Source organism: Zalophus californianus, chromosome 2 (assembly GCF_009762305.2).
Source record: "Zalophus californianus isolate mZalCal1 chromosome 2, mZalCal1.pri.v2, whole genome shotgun sequence".
Lineage (NCBI taxonomy): Eukaryota > Metazoa > Chordata > Mammalia > Carnivora > Otariidae > Zalophus > Zalophus californianus.
In genome coordinates, this window is record NC_045596.1 from 5,740,597 (window position 1) to 5,763,025 (window position 22,429).

The window sequence follows — 22,429 nt, forward strand, 5'->3', positions numbered from 1 at the left end:
AAACAGGGTCAGGGACATTCTTATCACTAGACTCAGGTCTGTTCTCAAGTCCGCCGTGTCTATGGTATGCCTGTCCTGACGGGAGCAGGGACTTTGGGGGTGACAGGCTCTGCTCACAAGGAACTCGCAGCCCAGCAGGGGACACAGCCAGGTCCCACAGACTCAGGTGCTGGGGCAGTAGCAAGCTGAGGCACCAGGTCCCAGGGGTGTTGCGCTCCATGCTGCTGGGACAGTCTGGGAAAGTGTTCAAAAGCACAAGACCCGGAGCGTGGGTTTGAGGAATTACAAGAATTCCCCATGGGGTAAGGAGCAGTAGGGATTTCAGGAAAGGCTCCAAGAGAAGCAGGAATCCAGGGGCACGAATCAGCAAGATGAGTTCCCAGAACAGCAGGACCAGGGTGCGGCGAGTGGAGAGGAGTGAGTAGAATGATTAATGCACTAGATCACTGGGCACTTCCTCAGGACAAGGATGCATCAGGCCTAAGCAGAGGTTGGAAAAGCATTACTCCAAAGGGCCCGCCTCCCCTTTGCACACGGCCACTCTCGCTCATCCCTGGTTCCTCTGCCCTAACGTGCAGGTCTCAGCCACAGTTATACCCAGGACACATCTTTGGCTGAAGACATGGATCCAGCCCCTGGCCAGCATCCAATCTGGCTGCCACGGTCACAGCTGGACCAGTTGTTCGTACAGACTTCTCATACACTCCTGCTTATAGCCCCAGCACAGAGTAGATAACAGGGCTCGCTAAACTGAGCTGCAACCACTTCTTTCAGCCTCATTAAAAAACTGTTTTGTTAATAAGGAGGCAGGCATGTGCTAGCTGAGCCTGTCCTTTAACAGTCTTCCCCAGAAGCTCTATCCTTTGCCTTTCATGTGTACTTGTCACTGACCGGAATTATGTTACATGACCAGTTGTAGTTGCAAGGGAGTCTGGGAAACTCTAGTATTTTTATATAATGCCCTGAACAAAAATCAGAACTTAACAGTTACACAGAAGGGGAGGACAGATTCCATAAAGGCAGCCTGCATTGTGAGCCACAATTAGTCTATCTGGGGGAAAAAAAAATCCATGTGGATACCTTATTTCCTTCCCTGCACCTGCATCCTAAAAAACAGAAGAAAATGTATTATTAATACTAAAGGATATAATAACATGCCTGCACTTACATTTTTACCACAAATCTGCTAAATATTTAGCATAAGAAAATTGTTTTAAGGAAGTATATCGATGCATTATCATTGTTCTTGTGGTGGGATTCTGTTTTTATTTTTTTTAAATTCTACTTTTTTAAATTTTCAAACTTTTTCACAAAAAGCACGTATGACTTTTATAGTTGGAAAAAAAAACCTTATGTTAAAATGAAAATAAATAAAAGTAAAGAAGTGCAAAAAAAAACTATTTTGTTTTCTAGTTGATAAATGTGTTTCATAAAGCCCAAAAGCCTTTTTCTCCCCCCCTCACTCTGCACTGTTATCAGCATAAACACTGTATCTATAAACATTTAGGAAATCACATGCCTAATTCATACAGGAAAATATTATATGGCAATAATCTCAGGACAGAAGCCAATTTGGATGCTGGTGGAAATGTGGAATCTGTGATAAGGAAAGCGACAAACACGTGTTTGAGAGAGGAGAGTAAGAGAGAGGCTGACCATTCCTGTCTCAGACAATCTGCTTCTTCCATGCCCTGTGGGTTAGTTTGCTCGCCATAATAAAGAGCCACAAACAGGGGGCTTAAAATAACAGAAATTCACTCTCTCACAGGTCTGGAGACCAGAAATCTGAAATCAAGATGCTGAACAGGGCTGTGTTCCCTCCAAATGCCCTAGGGCAGGATCCTTCCTTGCCTCCTCCAGCTTCCAGAGGCTGTTGGCGATCCTTCTTGGCTTGTGGCTGTATTAGTCAAGTCTCAGGGTCTGCTGTCACATGGCCCTCTCCCCACTCTGTCTGTCTCCATCTTTCTTCTCTTCTAACAAGGACCCTAGTCATTGAATTAGGGCCCTAATCCGGTATAACCTCACTCTTAACTCATTATATCTACAAAGACCCTACTTCCAGATATGGTCACACTCTGAGGCTCCAGGGGGACATGAATTTTGGAGGGATGCTATTCAGCCCAGTTCAGCCAGAACAGCACCTCGCCCAGAGAAGAGGTTCAATAAATGATGGCTGGCTGGCTGGCTGACCAGACAAAGAGCCCACATACAGCCCACACCTGCATCCGTCTGAGTTATAGAAACAAAAATATATTTTGGAAACATCATGTTTCCAAAACTTCTGGCTCTTCATCCTGGTAGGGTAGAATCAAAGCTAACCAGTCCTGGGCGAGGCAGGCTTCCGTCACTTCTCAAACTAACTTCCGGTTGTACAATCTTACAACAAATCACCTGGAAGAAGAGACGCAACTAGAGCATCGGTTAGGTCCAAGCTCGCTCCCAATGCAAGTCTCCCAAGCGGAGCTCTGCAAATACTAAAATCATGACTGTTTCTCCTGCAAACAAAGTTCTCCATTCCCTCACTTTTTTAGGGAAAGCACAGTATAGGATTAGGGGGCGTAATTCGTGGTTTAGAGTCGACTGGTATTTTTCAACTCACCTACTGATCAGCAGAATGGGGAGAAGGTGACAGCTAATAGTCACAAACACAGTCTGTTACCTCTCCTTTTGTATGGATGATAGTATTGCTAATCTACGGCTCAGTGCTGAGATAAAGGCACTCTGGACACTGGATCTGCCTATCTGCTTTATTCATCATGAACACTGAACAGAACTTAGCCAGACAGGAGGAAGAAACAAGCCAATATTTGGACTCATATGATTATGTTTTGGTTTATCTTCTCATTAAACATAAGCAAACACTCTCCATCGGCATATGTTTGAGATCCTGGAAATTTTAAAAGTTCTCGGTGTGTATGTTGGGTATTCACCACACCAAGACCTTAAACTTCCAACTCTTGGGACCAAATCTTTAATGGTGAAGTTGGCCTGGTGGGGGGGGTCTGAAAAGGGGCAGGTCCAGGACCGCTCCCAGAAGGCAGCAGCAGAAGGAGGAGCGCGGGGCTGTAGTAGATTGACAATATTAATTGCCCCAATTTTCCACCCCTCCCTGTATCCAAGTCCTCTGCAAGGTGACCTTCTGGCTTAAGAGGTAAAGTATACTTCCCCACCCACTGATTCCCCATAGCATGTGGACTGACTCGGCCAGTGCGATGTTAGCAGACTTGATTCAAGCTGAGGCCTGAGGAAGTGCTTGTGTACATCTGCTTCTCCCTTGCTTATCTACCTCCACCACAGGAAGATGCAGGCTACCTTCTGGACAGTGACATACTGGCAATACCAGCAGCCCAGGTCCCTGGTGAAGCCATCCCAGAGTGACAGCCAGCCAATCCCAGACAAGCGAGAGAGAGACCCGCTGAGATCAACAGAGACAACCTGCAGAGTAGTACGGATGCTGATGTCTCACTGGTGTAAGCCACTAGTTTTGGAGAAGTTTGCTCTATGACATTACTGACAATGAAACTGAGAGGGACAGCGGGAGGGCGGGGCAAAATAAAAAAGACAAGAAGGGAGGCAGGGAGATATAGGGCCCAAGGACTATCCTAAGAGGAGTGGGTTATTTTAGCCACAGATTAGCTAAAACAGTCTTGAGAAAGAACAATAAAGTGGGAGGACTCACTCTATCAAGACCTACTACGTAGCTACCAAAATCAAGACTGGGTGATACAGAAAGAAGGACAGACATATACATAAATGGGACAGAACAGAGACCCCAGAAAGAGATCCACATAATATGCCCAACTGATTTTTGAAAAAAAGTGCAAAAACAACTCAGTGGAGGAAAAATGGCCTTTCAGTAAATGGTGTTGGAGTAACTGGACATCCACAGGCCAAAAAATGGCCCTTAGCCTACGTCAAGGCAAGAGCCTTTCGGCAGAGAGCTGGGGTCAGATCACTGGTCAATGTGCCTGGACAGGAACAAGAGAGAGGCGTGCAGTGAGGCCTGGGGGAGGGGGCCTGGAGGCACACTTGCAGGATTCAGCTCCTTGTGGTTATAGGATGGGGGTCCCTGTTTCTTTCCTGGCTCTGAGCATCCAGAGATTTCTAATAGTGCATCAAATCCTGCTCATGCACCAAATCTCTCTTACTTTCCTTTTAGTAACTGGTCAGGAGAAATCTCTCTGCTTTTAGAGGGCTCATGTGATTAGATCAGGTCCATCTAGACAATCTTCTTTTCACAAGGTAATGTAGCATAATCATGGAAGTGGAGGGGGTAGGTAAGAGGGTCAAGGGGCCATTGTAAAATTCTGCCTTCTACAGGGTCAATTAAATGATGGATCATTGTCAGGAACTACTAAAGAGTAGTGATGTCCCCTAAAACACACACACATGCACACACATAGGCACGTACACACACACACACGGGCACGCACACACATGCTCAGTCTTGATCCCTTATTAGTCTAACACAAACCACAAGAATGAAATGAAAAGCCTCATTGACACTCTTAATACCCATGGCCTCTGGTGTCCCTTTGGGTTTACAAGATCTTCTGTTTATTTTGTATTTCCTTCCTGACCTTCTTGCAGGTCTGGTCCTATTCCAGGCCCTGGGCCAGAAATAAACCAAACTCAGTCCTCGCCACCATGCTCTCCCTGTCAAGAGGGTAAGCAAGCACCATGTAAGGGCTACAATGGGGGTGTCTCGGGAGGCTTTTAGGGTGAGGGCAGGGAGGGGACCATCTTGGATGGCGTCAGGAGGCTTCAGGGCCAAGAAAAGGCCGATTGCTTTAAGGAGAAGAATAGAGAGCCTACATTTCTTGACAAGCACAGTGAAATATTTTGCCCATTCAGACATCTCACGAACATAGTCAAGTGTTCAGGACTATTTCTCTGTGAGAGAGCCAGATTACATAAGTCAGAAAAATGGGTCTGGTCTGCAAGCTGATGATGGGCTGCACGGTGGCTCCCCTGGCCTACAGACTGAGCAGATAATGACGTTTCGGCAGAGTCAGGGCACGAGGGAGCTCTTTTCTTAGTACACAACATGGGGGATTGACCTAACTTCTCTTCTCCATCCCTGAAAAAATGTAGGTCATGGGCGCGTTGTGAAATCAATGAGATTGTGCATGAAAAGGTTTAGGCCAGAGCCCGGTTCATACTAAGTGATCGATAAATGGTCATGGGGCAGATGACAGGATGATGACAAAGGTGGCATGATCGATGATGATGGTAATTGTTATGGGCTGAACCATGCTCCCTGAAAATCCATGTGTTGAAGCCTAACCCCCAGCACATCACATGACCATGTTTGGAGACAGGGCCTTTAAAGATATGATTAAGTTAACATGCGGTCCTTGGGGTAGATTCTAATCCAATAGGCCTGGTGTCCTTCCAAGAAGAGGAGAACAGGACACAGACATGCACAGAGGGATGACCGTGTGAGGACACAGACAGAACACAGCCATCTACTCACCAAGAAGAGAGGCCTCAGGGGGAACCAACCCTACCCATACCTTGATCTTGGACTTTCAGCCTCCAAGACTGGGAGAGAATAAATTTCCACTGTTTAAGCCGCCAGTCTGTGGTGCTTTGTTACGGTGGTCCTGGCAGCCTAGGACAATAGCAATGATGATGTAGATGCTGCTATTGGAAAAGCAGGGAGTAGGCATCATGAGGGACCCTGGCTTATGAAGGGAAAACTATTCAATAATCCTCCATGCCCACCACAGTGCAGATCCAAGGAAGCGGGGCCAGGAGCAGAGAGAGATGTGCAGTATCCGGGCAAGGGAGTGCCTGAACAGGAGCGAGACCGGGGGAAAGAAAAGGAGAAGACCTGAGAAAGACACAGGACACACACCCGTGAGCACACTGGATGTGGCCGGACAGGGAGGAGGTGTGGAATCCGTGATGATTTCTGGCTCCCCAGCACCGAGGAGATACAGAGAGTGAGGCTCCAGAGGAGGCAAAGACTAGGGGAGGAAAAAAGGACCATCTGTGGGGAAAGAAGAGAGCTTGGTTTGGGGCGTGTTGACCTTGAGCTCCCCGTAGGGATAAAGAATGGCAGGAGGACCCACCTGGAAGGGAGCTGGGATCTGGAACATGGTTGAAACGATGAGCTGGTCCGGGGGGGCGTGCTGAGTCAAGAGCAGGGGTTGAGGACAGAATCTGGAGGATGCCAACAGCTGAAGGCACACAGAGCAGGAACCCCAGAGGAGAAACAGAGCTCAGAGAGGTGGGAGGGAGTGGGGAGAGTATCATGGGACCTGTCTTACTCAGCGTGGGCAGCTATGACAAATGCCACAGACCAGGGGGCACGTACAACAGACATTTGCTTATCATGGTCTGGAGGCTGGAACATCCAAGATCGAGACGCCAGCAGGCTCAGCCCTTGGAGAGAGCCCAAGGAGCTCTCTCCCTGATTCAAAGACAACTGTTTTCTCACTGTGCCCTCACACGATGGAGACAGAGAGCTCTCCTCTCTCCCTCGACTTACCCGGGCATGGATCCCATCCTGGGGCCCCACCCTCATGACCTGCTCTCCACCTAATCACCTCCCCAAACCCCACGTCCAAATCATGTTAGGGCTTAGGGCTTTGACATATGAATTGGAGGGGGAGGTTGCATAATTCAGTCCATACAAGATTCCAGTTGGGGAGAGTCCACAGAGGGGTCCACTGAGCCTCATGCACAGGCATGAATGTGGTCAGCATCCCTGGTAGAACAGGGCCTGCTGTGAAGCACTGGTAAATGGACCAATGAATGAATCAATGAATGAATGAATGAAGGGTCACAGGGAACACACTGCGGCTCAGCCACATTTCTGAGGATACTTCTTCCTTCTCCTGCTGCCCGCCCCCCGCCACTGGCCCAGGAGATCTGCATAGAGAGGCCTGGGTGTGTCCTTCTCAGCTTCCCTGGCCCCTCGATGTGGCTGGCCACCAAGTGGTATCCAGGACACATTTCCTGAGCAGATGGCTGTCTCCTGCCTGTTATCAGGGGCTAGAACCTCCACAGCTCTCACAAGGGGCAACCCAGCACAGACTCAGGTGCCGGCAGGCCTGACTTCAGCCCCAACTCCTCCATCCTACACTGCTCGGCCTGGGGCTTCCTTAACCTTTAAAAGCTTTGTTTCCATGTCTGCAAAATAAGATCAGCAGCATCACTTACCTTCAAATGTCACTGTAAAACTTAGAGCTGCAGTACAGGAGACATCCAGCATTCTACCCGACTGATCAGACCTACTCTATAAAGTGTGCCGGCCGTTGTCCTTTGTTCTGGGCGCTATTACGATTCCAACCATGACCGCTGGTTCCTGCTATTGTTAATCATTATTTCCATGATGTGATTACAAACACAGAACTTGATGCCAGCGCTTCTCTTCCTCATTTTGTGACTCGCTGCCTCCTCTCTCATAGGGGATAGTAACAGGAGCTACACAATGGCTTGTTGCAGGATCAAATTATTTACTATCCGTAAAGCGCTCAGGACAAAGCACAGTGCCAGGTAGGTTCCCAATCACTGTCCCTAGTCATTTAGTTCTTGTTCTGTCACCAACAGATGGGAAATTTCAAAAATTCTCAGGATTTCACACATTATCCCTAAATATGACATGCGTTCCTTCAACAGGTGTCTATGTGTACGCGAGTCCTGGGCTTCTAAAACGATGGGATATTGAAACAAATGCATGCGGAGGCTGGAGACATCATTAAAACTTTAAGGAAATAATGGAGTCTGTGAAAAAAAAAAAGCAACTTTTGTAGCTCAAGTAGCTATGTTATTTTCAGACTATAAAAATGGGTTACTTGAAATTTGGTTCGCTCATATATGATGCTCCTTCCTTACAGCTATAAGCTGAGTGCGTTCTTTCAAAACTGAAAATGTCCTTATCTAATTTATTTAAAAATGGAACATTTTGTAACAGAATCACACAGCCATAACACAAATCGCTGAGCACCCGCCCGGCTTGTGTCAGATTCTTGGAAGGAGATAAAACCTTGAGAACAGAAGTCGGAAAAAAAAAAACACACACACACACAAAACTGACAATATTTGAGAGGGAAAGAAAGGAAATGAGAGCTCTCTGGACTCATGTTCCCCACTGTAGAGCAAAGCTCTAAAGCACTCCTCTTCAGAAAGTTGCAAAGAAAAAGATTAAACCATTTCCTCTTTTGTCTACATGGAAATGGAAAACATCCCTGCCTGGCATAACATCTGCCTGATGCCCCAGTGGTTAGATGTGCTCCCGCTCCTTCCCTGAGCTCTTCCAGCGAACAGGCATCAAGCTTCTCGTTTCCACCACCAACAGGACTTCACACACAAGGCACAGAGGAGCTTACTAAACTGGGAAGCCCACCAAAGGTGCAGAAGCACTCCGCCCTCAGGAACACCTGCAGCGTGCAATCCCTCCCAGAAGGTGAAATTCTGGGGGTTTTGGGGGCAAAATAGTCTCACTCTTGTATGTGCAAAGCATGGACTCACATAGAGAGCATGAGCAGGTATGCCGTACATCTGTGACATCAAAACTCCATGGCAGGGTGGGAGTGCGGGAGGCGATTCAGAAAGTAAATGTCCCAAACACCTCCGAAAGTCCAAAAGGCAGGGGTGAGGACGTGATAATGCAGGGAAGGTACAGAAGCCCAAGCCCATGGAGGCCAGAAAGCATGGGGAGGAAAAGGTGACTATGTGCCATCCGGCCAAGCATTTGTAAGTCACCCTAGTTATTCATGCACAAGTACTTACACGGGCGGACACAGGCTGGGTGCTTGGCAAAGAGCAGTGGCCAGGGGAACAGGCCTCCACCCCTGTGGAATTTACCCTCTAAGCAAGAAGCCTGGGAGGAAGTAAGCAAATGACTAGGATAATGGCAAGTGGCAAAAAGCTGCATAAAGGAGATAAAGCAGGGGTGCGGGAAGCCAGTCACAGGGGAGGTGACTCTCCACAGGTGGCCCGGGCAGGCCTCTTGGAGCAGGTGGCCTCTGAAACAGGACCTAGAGGGCAAGAAGCCTCAGCCGTCTGGGAACAGGGAAGTCTATTCATACTTAGCTCAGGGAATGGCACGTGCAAAGGCCCAGAGCACGAATGAGTTTGCTGTTTCGGAAGACCTGATAAAAGGCTTCTGCGTCTGGAGCAGAGAGTGGTGGGAAGGGCAGGCCAGAGGTCAAGTCCAAGAGGCAGGAAGGCTGGTTCATGCAAGTACCACTGGCCACTATTCACAGAGGCTGGAGTGAATCTAAATGCAATGGGAGGCTGTCTAAGAGTCCCAAGTTGACCTGGCACGGGATCTGACTTGGGTTTTCAGATGATCCCTTTGGCTGCCTACGGCAAGTAGATGGCCTGGGGACAAACACAAAACGGGGTGTCAGGTATGGAGTATAGCAGCAAAGTGATGCAGGAAAATGCAAGGTGTGAGCGCACGTGTGCATGCAACATCTGAATCAGTGTGGAGAACCTCCCATGTGTGTACAGTGTTTAATAAAATCAATAAATGTTCAAAGCAGAAACCATGTCATTATAATTTGGATCCATTCACCTCTTCAGTCTGAGGGGCTGACCCTCCTGCTTCATGAGAGAAAGCTGGGGAGGGACAGAATTAAGAATTCGAGAAGTCCTGCCATGAATCAGATAGTTTACATCCTGCCAAAAACCCACTGAGGTTATTATTATGCCTGATTTTACGGTTAGGATAACCGGAGCTCTGAGAGGTTAATTAACACCATCAATTTCTCATAGATAATAACATCTCATGCTTATATAGTTCTTTCCAGTTCAAAAGTGTTTTCACCCTTGTCTGACCTTCATGGCAGCCCTGGGAGGGGGGCAGAGCAGAGACGCTTGTCCTTGATTTACTGGGAGTCAAGGGACCTGGCCAAGCTCCTGTGACCTGCAAAGGCACCGCGCCACAGCGAGAGCAAGCTCTCCTGCCAATGGGTCCAGTGGCCGCCCCTCAGGCCCCGGAGTCCGCGTGCTTCTCCTCAGCTCCACGTCTGGCTTCTCCACAGAGACCTGTGAACCGGGTATCCGTCCTAGCTGCACTTTTCCCACTGGCTGCAAGGGAGCTGAAATCTGCCTGGGGGCTTTTAAGGTACACATGTCAAGCTTGTTTTTCTCTGTCTTCACTCATGCTTTCATTGGTGCCAAACTCTTATGCTTCAGGCACCTGCTGAGCCAACCTAAATCTTTTCTAGAATAAAGTAGGACAGCAATTTTCAAGCTTACACATGTTTTCCCCCACTGTGACTGTTTTTAGGGCAAGGGCTGTTTGAGAAGACTAGGGGTCCAGGGATTGGACCTGGGTTTGGCTCAACTGGACAACTGTGTACAAATGAACACGAGAGGCCCCAGGAGCACCAGGAGAGCCCTAAGTAGGGAGACAAAATGTCCCCCATTCAGGTGGTAAAGCAACATGGCAAAGCTAACCAACAACGACGGAAGGCTTGGTGATGACACACTCATAGAGAACAGCCCTTGAGAATTTCCCAAATCTCTGAGCTCCCAACCAAATTAAATCATAATTTCATTATGATCTCTGAAAACATACGACAGCGTCTCAGGGAACGTCCCCAGCTACTCTCTCACTTGCAGAGGACGTTTCTTGCCAACTGTGGACTCACGAAGTTGTCTGAACAGCTGGTCTCTCCCTGACAGGGTTCATTAACGTGGGGTCAGGGGTGCAGGAAGAGCTGGGGCTGCTGAGTAATCCCAAACAAATGACAAGCTCCAACCTGTGACATTCAGCATGCCACCAGCCCATGAAATAATGAGCCTGCGCTGCTCCCAATTAGAGCACCACATGTCTCGCCGAGCGGCCACCGGCCGCTGCAGGAGGAACAGCATGCTCTGGAGATGTGCTTCTTGGAGACTAAAGTCTCTTTATGGGAAGTCTCTTCCCATAAAGAGTTCTTTGAAAACATCTGGATGGAACAAAAGGGAGTCCCATGTCTTTCTACTCGAGCTTTCTTTTGAAAGGAAATCTGGCGTTTAATAAAAGCACTCTAGTGGGAAAATGTCAGAAAGATCTTTTATTTATTCATTCGATACATATTTACTGGGAGTTTGTTGTCCGACATTGTCAGCACTCTGTGCTGAGAAGAAATAAGACAGACATCATCCCTGTCTTCCAGGGGCCTAAAATCTAACAAGAGGCCTGATATTACACAGGGATTTCACCTGTAATTTGGAGAACTGAGTGCTATAAGAAGACACAGCGTGAGAAGGAAGAGACCCAGGGGGCAGGGAAGGCTCTTATGAGGAAGCGAATTTAAAACTGAGACCGGATGAATGCACAGGAGTTGGGCAATGTCAGAAGTAAGGCAGGAGGGGTGGGGCTGGGGAGAGTATGCGATTATTGCAAGCAGAAGGAATAGCATGTTCAAAGAGGCTAAGATGGAGGGAGTGGTGAGAGATGGCACCAGAGAGGTGGCAGGGACCAAGGCTTGGATAAAGATGCTGCTCCTTACCCTGAGGGCAATGGGAAACCCTACAGGGCTTTGAGTGATAGAGAGGAATGTGTGCGTGTGTGTGTGCATGTGTGTGTGTGTGTGTGTGTATTAAAGGAATGGAGTGAAGTGATGGGCTTTGCCATTTAACAAAATGGCTCATGCATCCGTATGGGCTAGGTTTTGCAGTGTAACAAACCCCAAATCTTGAGGTTAACTTATAACAATAAATGCTTGGTTTTTTTCACTCATACTACACGTCCACACAAATCAGCCAGTGGGTCTGCTGACCTCACTCACTCAGGGACCCAGGCTGACAGAAGCTGCATCTGAACTACTATATATTTTACTCCTCTCACTACTCTCTGCCTCTTCTCTTAAAAATTAGCATACTTGGGGGCACCTGGGTGGCTCAGATGGTTGAGCATCTGCCTTCGGCTCAGGTCATGATTCCAGGGTCCTGGGATTGAGCCCTATATTGGGCTCCTGGCTCAGCAGGGAGACTGCTTCTCCCTCTCCCTCTGCCTCTGCCCCTGCTCGTGCTCTCTCTCTTTCTCTCTCTCTCTCTCTGTGTCTCAAATGAATAAAAAAAAAAAAAAACTAGCATATTTGTATGTCTTGTTCACTCCCTTCTCCCCAGTGCCTGGCACATAGTGGGCATTCTCCTGTATCTGTTAAATAAATTAATCTTGTTCACTTTGGTGGGTCACAGCCATCTGTTGATCACGAGAGCCAGCCCCTTGCCTCTCTTCCTACTCCTAGAGCTACTCTTCTCCAGCTCTCTGTGAACTCCAGCCATGGTTCATTTTTCCAGGCTCCTCTTGGATCTCTCCTCCACAGAAAAACTTCCTTGGACCACATTTGTGGTGGTCAACTTTATGCATGAGGTGCCTAGATATTTGGTCAAACAGGATTCTGGGTGTGTCTATGAGGGTGGTTTTGAATGAGATTAACAATTGAATCAGCAGACTGAGTGAAGCAGATTGTCCTCCCTAGTGTGGGTGGGCTTCATCCAATCAGTTGAAGGTCTGAATAGAATGAAAATTTATGCTCACCTGTGTAAGAGAGAACTCCTCCTGACTGACTGCCTTGAACTGGGAAATCAGTCTTTCCTGCATTCAGGCTCTCCTGGTTCTCAGGCCTTCTGACTCAGGCGGGAACTACCTCCCTGGCTCTCCAGCTTTCTGACTGCAGTCTTGGGACTTCTCAGTCTCCATATTTGCACAAGCCAAATCCTTGTAAGGCTCTCTATGTGTCCACCAATCTGAGTCTATCTATCCTATTGGTTCTGTGTCTCTGTATTCCTTGACTAGTACAACTTGTAGCAGGCACTGCTGGTGCCCCACCCATCTCCCTTCAATCCCTTGCCATCTTGATGCACATCCTGCAAACAGCTGCATCATTTGGCTGAAGGGCTTTGTCTGGTGACAGGACTCTGCTCTGAACTGCACAGCAGGTGGGAAATGCCCAGAATCAAGCAGCCCTCAACCAATGGCTGATGGGCATGGGGGATCACTATCCCAAGCCCCTTAAACATAGGGCGGGATAACTCTGAGGCATGTTCTACACTGCTTCCCAAAGTCTGCAGGTGCCCACAGTAGCAACTAACTTGCTCAATAACACACCTCTTATCGGCTGCCTCACTTCCCTACCTCCCTTCCTGAGGTCACCTCCTACACAAACTACCTACACAAGGTTCCTTGTCTCAGGGTTAACTTCTGGAGAAACCCAAACTAAAACAAACCCCATCAAGCAGGTCCAGGCACATAATTTTCTACCACAGCACCCTGTGTCTTTCCTTCCTGGCATATATCATATTCTCTCATTTTTATGTATTTATCAGCTCATCGTCTGTCTTAACAAGGGCATTGTCTATTTTGTTTCTCCTGTGCCTAGTGTGAAGCAGTCATTCAATAAATATTTGATAAATATCTGTGGAGTAAATGAATGAAGGAAGTATTAACCCCAAACATGTGTCTTCTTCCCGGGCCTCAGCTCCCTCAATAGGAAAATGAAACAGTTGTGCATGGCATCTGGAAGGTTGCTTCTGACTTTAATATCCTGAGACTCTGAGATGTTAGGAGTTGCAGGATAATGAAGCACATGGTTTTGTTGCTGGACAAGACGCTGGATAAGAACGTGGCTTCATCTGCATTAATGTGACAGGGAAGCTGGTGAGAGCATGGCAATTAGGAGGGGGAAACAGGGAAAGAGAAAAAAATCCTCCTTCGAGGTGGTCTTTGGCAGCTAATGATGGAGTACAGCCCTTATGCAGCAGGAACATTGGGAGTGTTTGCATAGAAATTGCCTTTTAAGGTTTCCATTCTTCAAGACTAATGAGTGTTTCAGACTTAAACATAACTATTCTCTACTAATTACTGTTTTAGTCACTCTCCTGTTTTTCCTCGTGATTTCTACTTGTGATTCTAGGAGGTAGAAAGACGAGCCTGTTTCCTGGAGTCAATGACCCTCAGCATTGGCAGATTTAAGGTTTGCAGGTTTGAAGCCATGACATATAAAGATGCAAAATGTCACATGAACTTGAATCACCCACTGTGCAAGTCACCTGACTGGTTGACAGACAAAAGAATAAATATAAAATCTGAATAGTCCTATATCTATCAGGAAGTTGAATCTACAATTAAATACATTGCCACAAATAAAACTTTAGGTCCAGATGGCCTCAATGGTGAATTATTCCATGGAAGTATAAAAGAACACCAAAATTATGTAAATTTTTCCTGAGACCAGAAAGAGGGGGAACATTTCCCAATGTGCTTTATGACATCAGCATAATCTTGATGGGAAAACATGAGAAGAACATTATAAGAAAGGAAAATTACAGGTCAATCTGACTCATGGATATAGATACAAAAATTCTAAACAAAATATTAGCAGATTGAATCCAGCAATATGTAAGAAAAATGATTACATCATGACCAGATTCAGTTTATCCCAGAAATGCAAGAGATAACATTAACAGACTAAAGGGGGGAAAGGCATTTGAAATAATTTTAATTGATGTATAAAAAATGTTTGGTAATAGCCAATACCCATGGTTTCATGGTAAAACAGTAAATTTAGGAGTAGAGTTTTCTCAATCTGATGAAGAGTATCTATGACACAGCTGTAGCAAACATTATACTTATAAAGACACTAGAAAAGAGAAAAATGCTTATTACCACCATTTCTATTCAGTATTTTACTAGAGGTGCTAGACAATTTCTCAGGCACACATGCAAAATAACAGGTATAGGTTTAGAAAAGAAAACATCAAACATCTTTATTCATGTAAGTCATAAGTATATACATAGAAAGTCAAAAATAATCTATAAACTAATATACTTATTAATAAGTGAACTTAGGAAGGACAGAGAACATAAGATGAATATGCAAGAAGCAATTATATTTCTATGTATCATTTTAAAATCACACTCAGAGAGCATTAACTAATTAAATATCTAATAATACATTTTTAAAAAGATGGGCAAGATCTCTACGAGCCTTACTGAGAGAAAAACTGTAAGACTTAAAAAAGAGATATACCATGTTCACAGATTGGAAAACTCAGTATTTTAAACATGTCAGCTGTCCTCCAAACTTGTCTACCTACTTAACAAAATCCTAGCCATTTTTGAAAGAAAACGGACTACCTGCTCCTATAATTGTATGAGAATGCAAAGGGCCAAGAGCAGTCAATGCAATCTTGAAGAAGAATAACTAAGTCAGAGAAGTTAAAAGGTCTTATCTAAACTTAGAAATTTAGGGGAATTGGGGTGCCGGGGTGGCTCAGTTGGTTAAGCATCCAACGCTTGGTTTTGGCTCAGGTCATGGTCTCAGGGTCATGAGGTCGAGCCCCTGTGTCCAGCTTCATGCTCAGCCAGGGAGTCTGCTTGAGATTCTCTCTCTCTCCCTCTGCCCTTCCCCCCCAGGTCACTCTCTCTCAAATAAAGAATAAATCTTTTGTTTTTTATAAAAAAGAAGATTAGGGGAATTGAGGCAATATGTTTTTGCAGAGGAACTGGCAAACAGAACAGTAAAAAAGAGTAGGGGCGCCTGGGTGGCTCGGTTAAGCTTCTGCCTTTGGCTCAGGTCATGATCCTAGGGTCCTAGGATCAAGCCCCACGTCAAGCTCCCTGCTCAGTGAGGAGTCTGCTTCTCCCTCTCCCACTCCCTGCTGCTCTCCCTGCTTGTACTCTCTCTCTCTCTCTCTCTCTCTCGCTGTCAAATAAATAAATAAATAAAATCTTTAAAAATAAATAAATAAATACAAATGAAAAAGAGTAGAGTCCAAAAACAGAAGAGGTTCATACATATACAGTCAATTCATTTGAGACAAAAGTGACATTGCAGTACCATGAGGAATGGATGGTTTTGGGAGATGGTTGCAGAAGAGACACCAGTATGACTATACCACCCTGGATCCATGACACAGAGCGGTCCCCTCCCACATGGAGTCTGGGGTTGACCAGTAGCCTTGCTTTGGCTAAAGGGATGACAGCAAATATGATATAAGCAGAGATTAAAAAGTGCTTTCACATTATGACATAGTCTCTCTTCTCTCTTAGAACCCAGCTACCATGTGAACCATCCCAAGCTATCCTGATATAAGATGACAAACCACATGGAAATAGGCCCCAGCCAACCCAGGAGTTAGTCACAGAGGTATGAGTGAGTCTCAGCCCAAATTGCTGATGTGCAGAATTGTGACCAAAATAAACAGTACTTGTTTTAAGCACCTAAGTTTTGGTGGTTTTTGTTACAGTGATAGCAAACTCTAACAATGGTCTTCTCAATGCACAGTACTGGGTAAACTGGGAAAAAAATACTGTCCCCTCCTCCCTCCATCCCACATATAAAAGTCAACTTTGTATGGACAGAAAATCATTAATGAAAGGTAAAAATATACAAAAGGTTATATAGGGAAAAAATCTTGGTGACTTAGAAGTAACAAAGATTTTTAAAATAGGAAAAACAAAATATGTCTATTATAAGGGACAGATTTATTATGTTGACTACATTAAAGTAACAATTTCTATTCACTAAAAGATACCATTAAGAGAGTGAAAAAGCCAGAGTGTGAGAAAATATGCAACACATGTAAGTGACAAATGATTCTTACTTAAAACACATCAAGAACACCTAAAATAGGTAAAAAGAGAAATACTGTGATTTGAAAAATTATTGGCAAAAGATTTGAACAGGTATTTCATAAAAGGGGTATCAAGATGGCCGATATACATATAAAAATGTGTTCAATCTCATCAGGCACCATGGAACTATAAATTGAAATCATAGTGGAATGTTACTACATACCCATTAGAATTTCTAAAATTGTAAAGAATGACAACACTAAATGTTGGCAAAGATATGTTTTTCCATATTCTTATGAATTGCTTACGTATTACCAATTCTTACATATTGCTAGTGGGAGTGGAAATTGGTAAAAACATGAAAATCAGAGGGGCGCCTGGGTGGCTCAGATGGTTAAGCATCTGCCTTCAGCTCAGGTCATGGTCCCAGGCTCCTGGGATCGAGCCCCGCATCGGGCTCCTTGCTCAGCAGGAAGCCTGCTTCTCCCTCTCTCACTCTCCCTGCCTGTGTTCCCTCTCTCGCTGTCTCTCTCTGTCAAATAAATAAAATCCTAAAAGAAAAAAACAAAAAACAAAAAACAAAAAAAAAACATGAAAATCAGGGCTGAGCATTTGCATGTGACCTTGCAATTCCATTCCAAAGTAAATATCCAAAAAGTTACAGGTACATCAAAAACCATGTGCAAGACATACACAAGACTTGTTCCAGTCCCAACATGGAAACAACCCCAAACCCTTCAATAGGACAGACTGCAATATACTCAGACACTGAAATACAACACACCAGCAAGAATAAACACTCTTACCACTACATGAAACAATACAAGTGATCCTCAGAAACATAATGGTGAATAAAAAAGTCACATACAAAAGAATGGGTCTGCTTTTATACAAAGTTCTAAACCTGAAAAAACCCAAATGAAGGTCATAAAGTCAGAGCAATGGTAATCTTTTGGAGCAGACAAGTCAAAGAGAGCATGAGGGCGGCTTCTGGAGGTCAGTAATGTTTAACCCATTATTTTTTTTTTTTTTTTGGTGTGCCAGGTCAGTAATGTTTAATCCATTATTATTTTTTTTTTTTTGGTGTGCTCAGTTTATTTTGTTTTGTCTGTTTTTAATTTTGTTTTTTGTGGTAAGCACACTTCATATGAAATCTACTCTCTTAAAATTTTTTTAAATTTAATTTTATTATGTTATGTTAGTCACCATACAGTACATACTTAGTTTTTGATGTAGTGTTCCATGATTCATTGTTTGCTTATAACACCCAGTGCTCCATGCAGTACGTGCCCTCCTTAGCACCCATCACTGGGCTAACCCATCCCCCCACCCCCTCCCCTCTAGAACCCTCAGTTTGTTTCTCAGAGTCCATAGTCTCTCATGGCTCATCTCTCCCTCCGATTCCCCCTCTTCATTTTCCCTTCCTTCTCCTAATGTCCTCCACGCTATTCCTTATGTTCCACAAATAAGTGAAACCATATGATAATTGACTTTCTCTGCTTGACTTATTTCACTTAGCATAATCTCCTCCAGTCCCATCCATGTTGAAGTAAAAGTTGGGTATTCGTCCTTTCTGATGGCTGAGTAATATTCCACTGTATATATGGACCACATCTTCTTTATCCATTCGTCTCTTAAAAATTTTTAAGCATACAGTATTTCATAGGCACAATGTTGTAGCAGATCTCTAGAACTTACTCATCTTGCTTAACTGAAACTTTATGTCCATTGATTAGTAACTTCCCACTTCCCTCTCCTCCAAGCTCTGGCAACCGCCACTCCACTCTTTGATTCTATGAATTTGACTATTTCAGATAACTCATATATATAAAGAGAATCATGTAATATTTATCTTTCGGTGACTAGCTTATTTCACTTAGCATGATGTCCTCAAGATATATCCATGCTGTTATATATTAAAGAATTTTCTTCTTTCTAAGACTGAATAGAATTCCAAGGTATGCACCCAGAGCATTTTCCTTATCTATTCATCTGTTGAGAGACATTTAGGTTGTTACCACCTCTTGGCTACAATATATAGAGCTGCAATGAACATGGGAATGCTTTAAGATACCAATTTCAATTCTTTTGGATAAATACCCAGAAGTGTGATTGGCAGATCACATATGCATACCTCACTCCCTCCCAACCCATTGATCCTTTTTTTAAAGCTTTTATTTAATTTTAATTAAATTCCAGTTAGTTAACATACAGTGTAACATTAGTTTTGGGTGTACAATATAGTGATTCAACACTTTCATACAACACCCAGTGCTCATCACAAGTCCACTCCTTGATCCCCAACACCTATTTCACCCATCCCCCCCACCCACCTCCATTCTAGTAACCATCAGTTTGTTCTCTATAGTTAACAGTCTGTTTCTTGGTTTGCCTCTTTTTCTCCTTTTCTCATTTTTTTCTTAAATTCCACGTGTGAGTGAAATCATATGGTATTTCGACTTATTTCACTTAGCATAATACCCTCTAACTCCATCCATGCTGTTGCAAATGGCAAGATTTCATTCTTTTTGATGGCTGAGTAATATTTCATTGTATATATATACTTGGGCTGTTTCCCTATTTTGGCTATTGTAGATAATGCTATTATAAACATAGGGGTACATGTATCCCTTTGATTTAGAATTTTGTATTCTTTGGGTAAATACCTAGTAGTGCAATTGCTGGATCATAAGGTAATTCTTTTTTAACTTTTTGGGGAACCTCCATACTGTTTTCCACAGTGGCTGTACCAGTTTCCATTCCCATCAATAGTGCAAGAGGGTCCCCCTTTCTCCACATCCTCACCAACACCTGTTGTTTCTTGTGTTGTTAATTTTAGCCATTCTGACAGGTGTGAGGTGACGTCTCACTGTAGTTTTGATTTGCATTTTCCTGATGATGAATGGTGTTCAGCATCTTTTCATATGTCTGTTGGCCATCTGGATGTCTCCTTTGGAAAAATGTCTATTCATGTCTTCTGCCCATTTAATTGGATTATTTGTTTTGCAGGTGATGGGTATTAAGGAGGGCAGGTGTGGTGATAAGCACTGGGTGTTTTACGCAACTAATGAATCGTTAAACACTACATCAAAACTAATGAGAGGTGGGCGGAGCAAGATGGCGGAGGAGTAGGAGACCTGGATTTCGTCTGGTCTCAGGAATTTAGCTGAATAGGGATCAAACCATTCTGAACACCTACGAACTCAACAGGAGATCGAAGAGGAGAGTAGCAACAACTCTCTGAACAGAGAAGCGACCACTTACTGGAACGTAGGACGTGCGGAGAAGTGAATCCGAGGCGATATTCCGGAGGATAGACGGCGGGGGAGGGGCCTCCGTCGGCCGCTTCTGGCAAGTGCTAGAGCCGCGGAGCACAAAATCGGACCTTTTAAAAGTTGGCTCGGCTGAGGGACGTCACTGCAGTGGCTAAGCGGGGGGTGGAACCCTCGCGGGACAGTGTGGTCTCAGGACCCTTGGGGTCACAGAAAGACCGGGGGTGCCTGAGTGCGGCAGAGCTCCCAGGGATCGGAGCGGGGAAGCCGGCTGCAGAGACGGAGCCGAGGTGTGGGCTCTCAGCTTGGGGTTGCCATAAACTGTGATCCGCGGCCCAGTCGGGCCACTGCTCCTCCAGCAGGGACCCCACAAGCGGCAGAGCCGGGGAGACTCCCCTTCCTTCCCGGGGAGGAGCGGTGCGGGAACGCACCGCAGGGATCTGCTGGGTTTGGAGACTCCACACGGGGTCGGGTGCCAGAGATAGAAACGCTCGGTCACAGGCTGGGTGAGCACGGAGTGCGGCCGGAGACCAGGGACACGGGAGTGACTGCTTTTCTCTGGGGGCACACTGAGGAGCGCGGCCCCGGGTTCTCAGCTCCTCCGGGCGGAGATTGGGAGGCCACCATTTTTGCCCTGGTCCTCCAAGGCTGTACCGAGAGCTTGCAGGGAACAAAAGCTCCTGAGATCAAACCCGAGCAGCTTGCTTAGCCCGGACCGACAAGAGCGGGGCAATTCAGCCTCCGGCAAAGACATTTGGAAACCACAGCAACAGGCCCCTCCCCCAGAAGATCAGCACGAAAGCCAGCAAGCCAAGACCAAGTTTATCGATCAAGGAGAACGGGAGAACTCCAGCGCTAGGGGAAAACTGCACATAGAATTCATGGCTTTTTTCTTACCATGATTCATTAGTTCATCAAAGTTAATTTTTGTTAACTGTTTTTTTTTATTTTTCTTTTTCCCTTTTTCAACCAACATCTTATCAATCCTTTTTAAAAAAAAAAACATTTTTTATTTTTCATTTTTAGAGTCATATTTTATCCCTTCATAGTAGTTACCCTTATTTTTGGCATATATATATAAGTTGTTCTCTCTTTAAAATTTTGAGATACAGTTTCTTCTAACAGATCAAAATATAACCTAAATCACTAGTGTATGGCTTTGTTCTAGTCTCCTGCCTGATCACATTCTCTCCCTTTTTCCTTTTTTTTTTTCTTAAATTTTCTTTCTTTTCTCAAACAACTTCTTATCTTATCAAGTCCTTTTATAAAATCTTTTATAATTTTCATCTTTACAGTCATCTTCCATCCCTTCATTGTATCAACCCTTATTTTGTACATATATGTCTTTCTTCCTTTAAAATTTTAGGAGGCACTTTTTTCGAACAGACCAAAATACGCCCAAAATCTATTGTGTGGCACTGATCTATGCACTAGCCTGATCATATTTGATCATATTCTGCTTTTTTTGTATTGTTCTGTTTTTGTTTTTACCTTTTTATTTCTTTTTTTTTCTTTTTTCTTTCTTTCCCTTTCTTTTCCCCTGGTTTCAGGTCTTTTCTGATTTGTATACAGTATATTTGCTGGGGACGTTGTAAACCTCTTAGCATTTTGTTCTCTCATTCATCTGTTCTCCTCTGGACAAAATGACAAGACGAAAAAAATCACCTCAGAAAAAAGAACAAGAGGTAGTACCGTCAGCCAGGGACCTACTCAATACGGACATTAGTACGATGTCGGACCTAGAGTTCAGAATCATGACTTTAAAGATACTAGCTGGGCTTGAAAAAAGCGTGGAAGTTATTAGAGAAACCCTTTCTGGAGAAATAAAAGAACTAAAATCTAACCAAGTCGAAATCAAAAAGGCTATTGATGAAGTGCAATCAAAAATGGGGGCACTAAATGCTAGGATAAATGAGGCAGAAGAGAGAATCAGTGATATAGAAGACCAAATGATGGAAAATAAAGAGGCTGAGAAAAAGAGAGAGAAACAACTACAGGATCACGAGGGCAGAATTCGAGAGATAAGTGATACGATAAGATGAAACAACATTAGAATAATTGGGATCCCAGAAGAAGAAGAGAGAGAGAGGGGGGCAGAAGGTATATTGGAGCAAATAATAGCAGAGAACTTCCCTAATGTGAGGAAGGAAACTGGCATCAAAATCCAGGAGGCACAGAGAACCCCTCTCAAAATCAATAAAAATAGGTCAACACCCCGACATCTAATAGTAAAACTTACGAGTCTCAGAGACAAGGAGAAAATCCTGAAAGCAGCTCGGGAGAAGAGATATGTAACCTACAATGGTAGAAACATTAGATTGGCAACAGACCTATCCACAGAGACCTGGCAGGCCAGAAAGGACTGGCAAGATATCTTCAGAGCACTAAACGAGAAAAATATGCAGCCAAGAATACTATATCCAGCTAGGCTGTCATTGAAAATAGAAGGAGAGATAAAAAGCTTCCAGAACAAACAAAAACTAAAGGAATTTGCAAACACGAAAGCAGCCCTCCAAGAAATATTGAAAGGGGTCCTCTAAGCAAAGAGAGAGCGTAAAAGCAGCAAAGATCAGAAAGGAACACAGACAACATACAGTTAACAGTCACCTTACAGGCAATACAATGG

General features: G+C 44.7%; 1 protein-coding gene across 3 annotated transcripts in view; it reads right to left on the minus strand.

The window, feature by feature from the left end:
* STK32B (serine/threonine kinase 32B) overlaps positions 1–22,429 on the minus strand; it is a 409,845-nt gene that overhangs the window by 317,261 nt on the left and 70,155 nt on the right. The window contains exon 1 of one of the 3 annotated variants that reach the window (XM_027597376.2): positions 7,171–7,280. The exons of the other annotated variants lie outside the window; for them this stretch is intronic. Within the exon in view, the coding sequence (XP_027453177.1) occupies positions 7,171–7,222 (52 nt within the window). The 5' untranslated portion in view covers positions 7,223–7,280. Of the gene's footprint in view, positions 1–7,170; positions 7,281–22,429 lie in introns of those variants that run through there. 3 annotated transcript variants of the gene reach the window in all.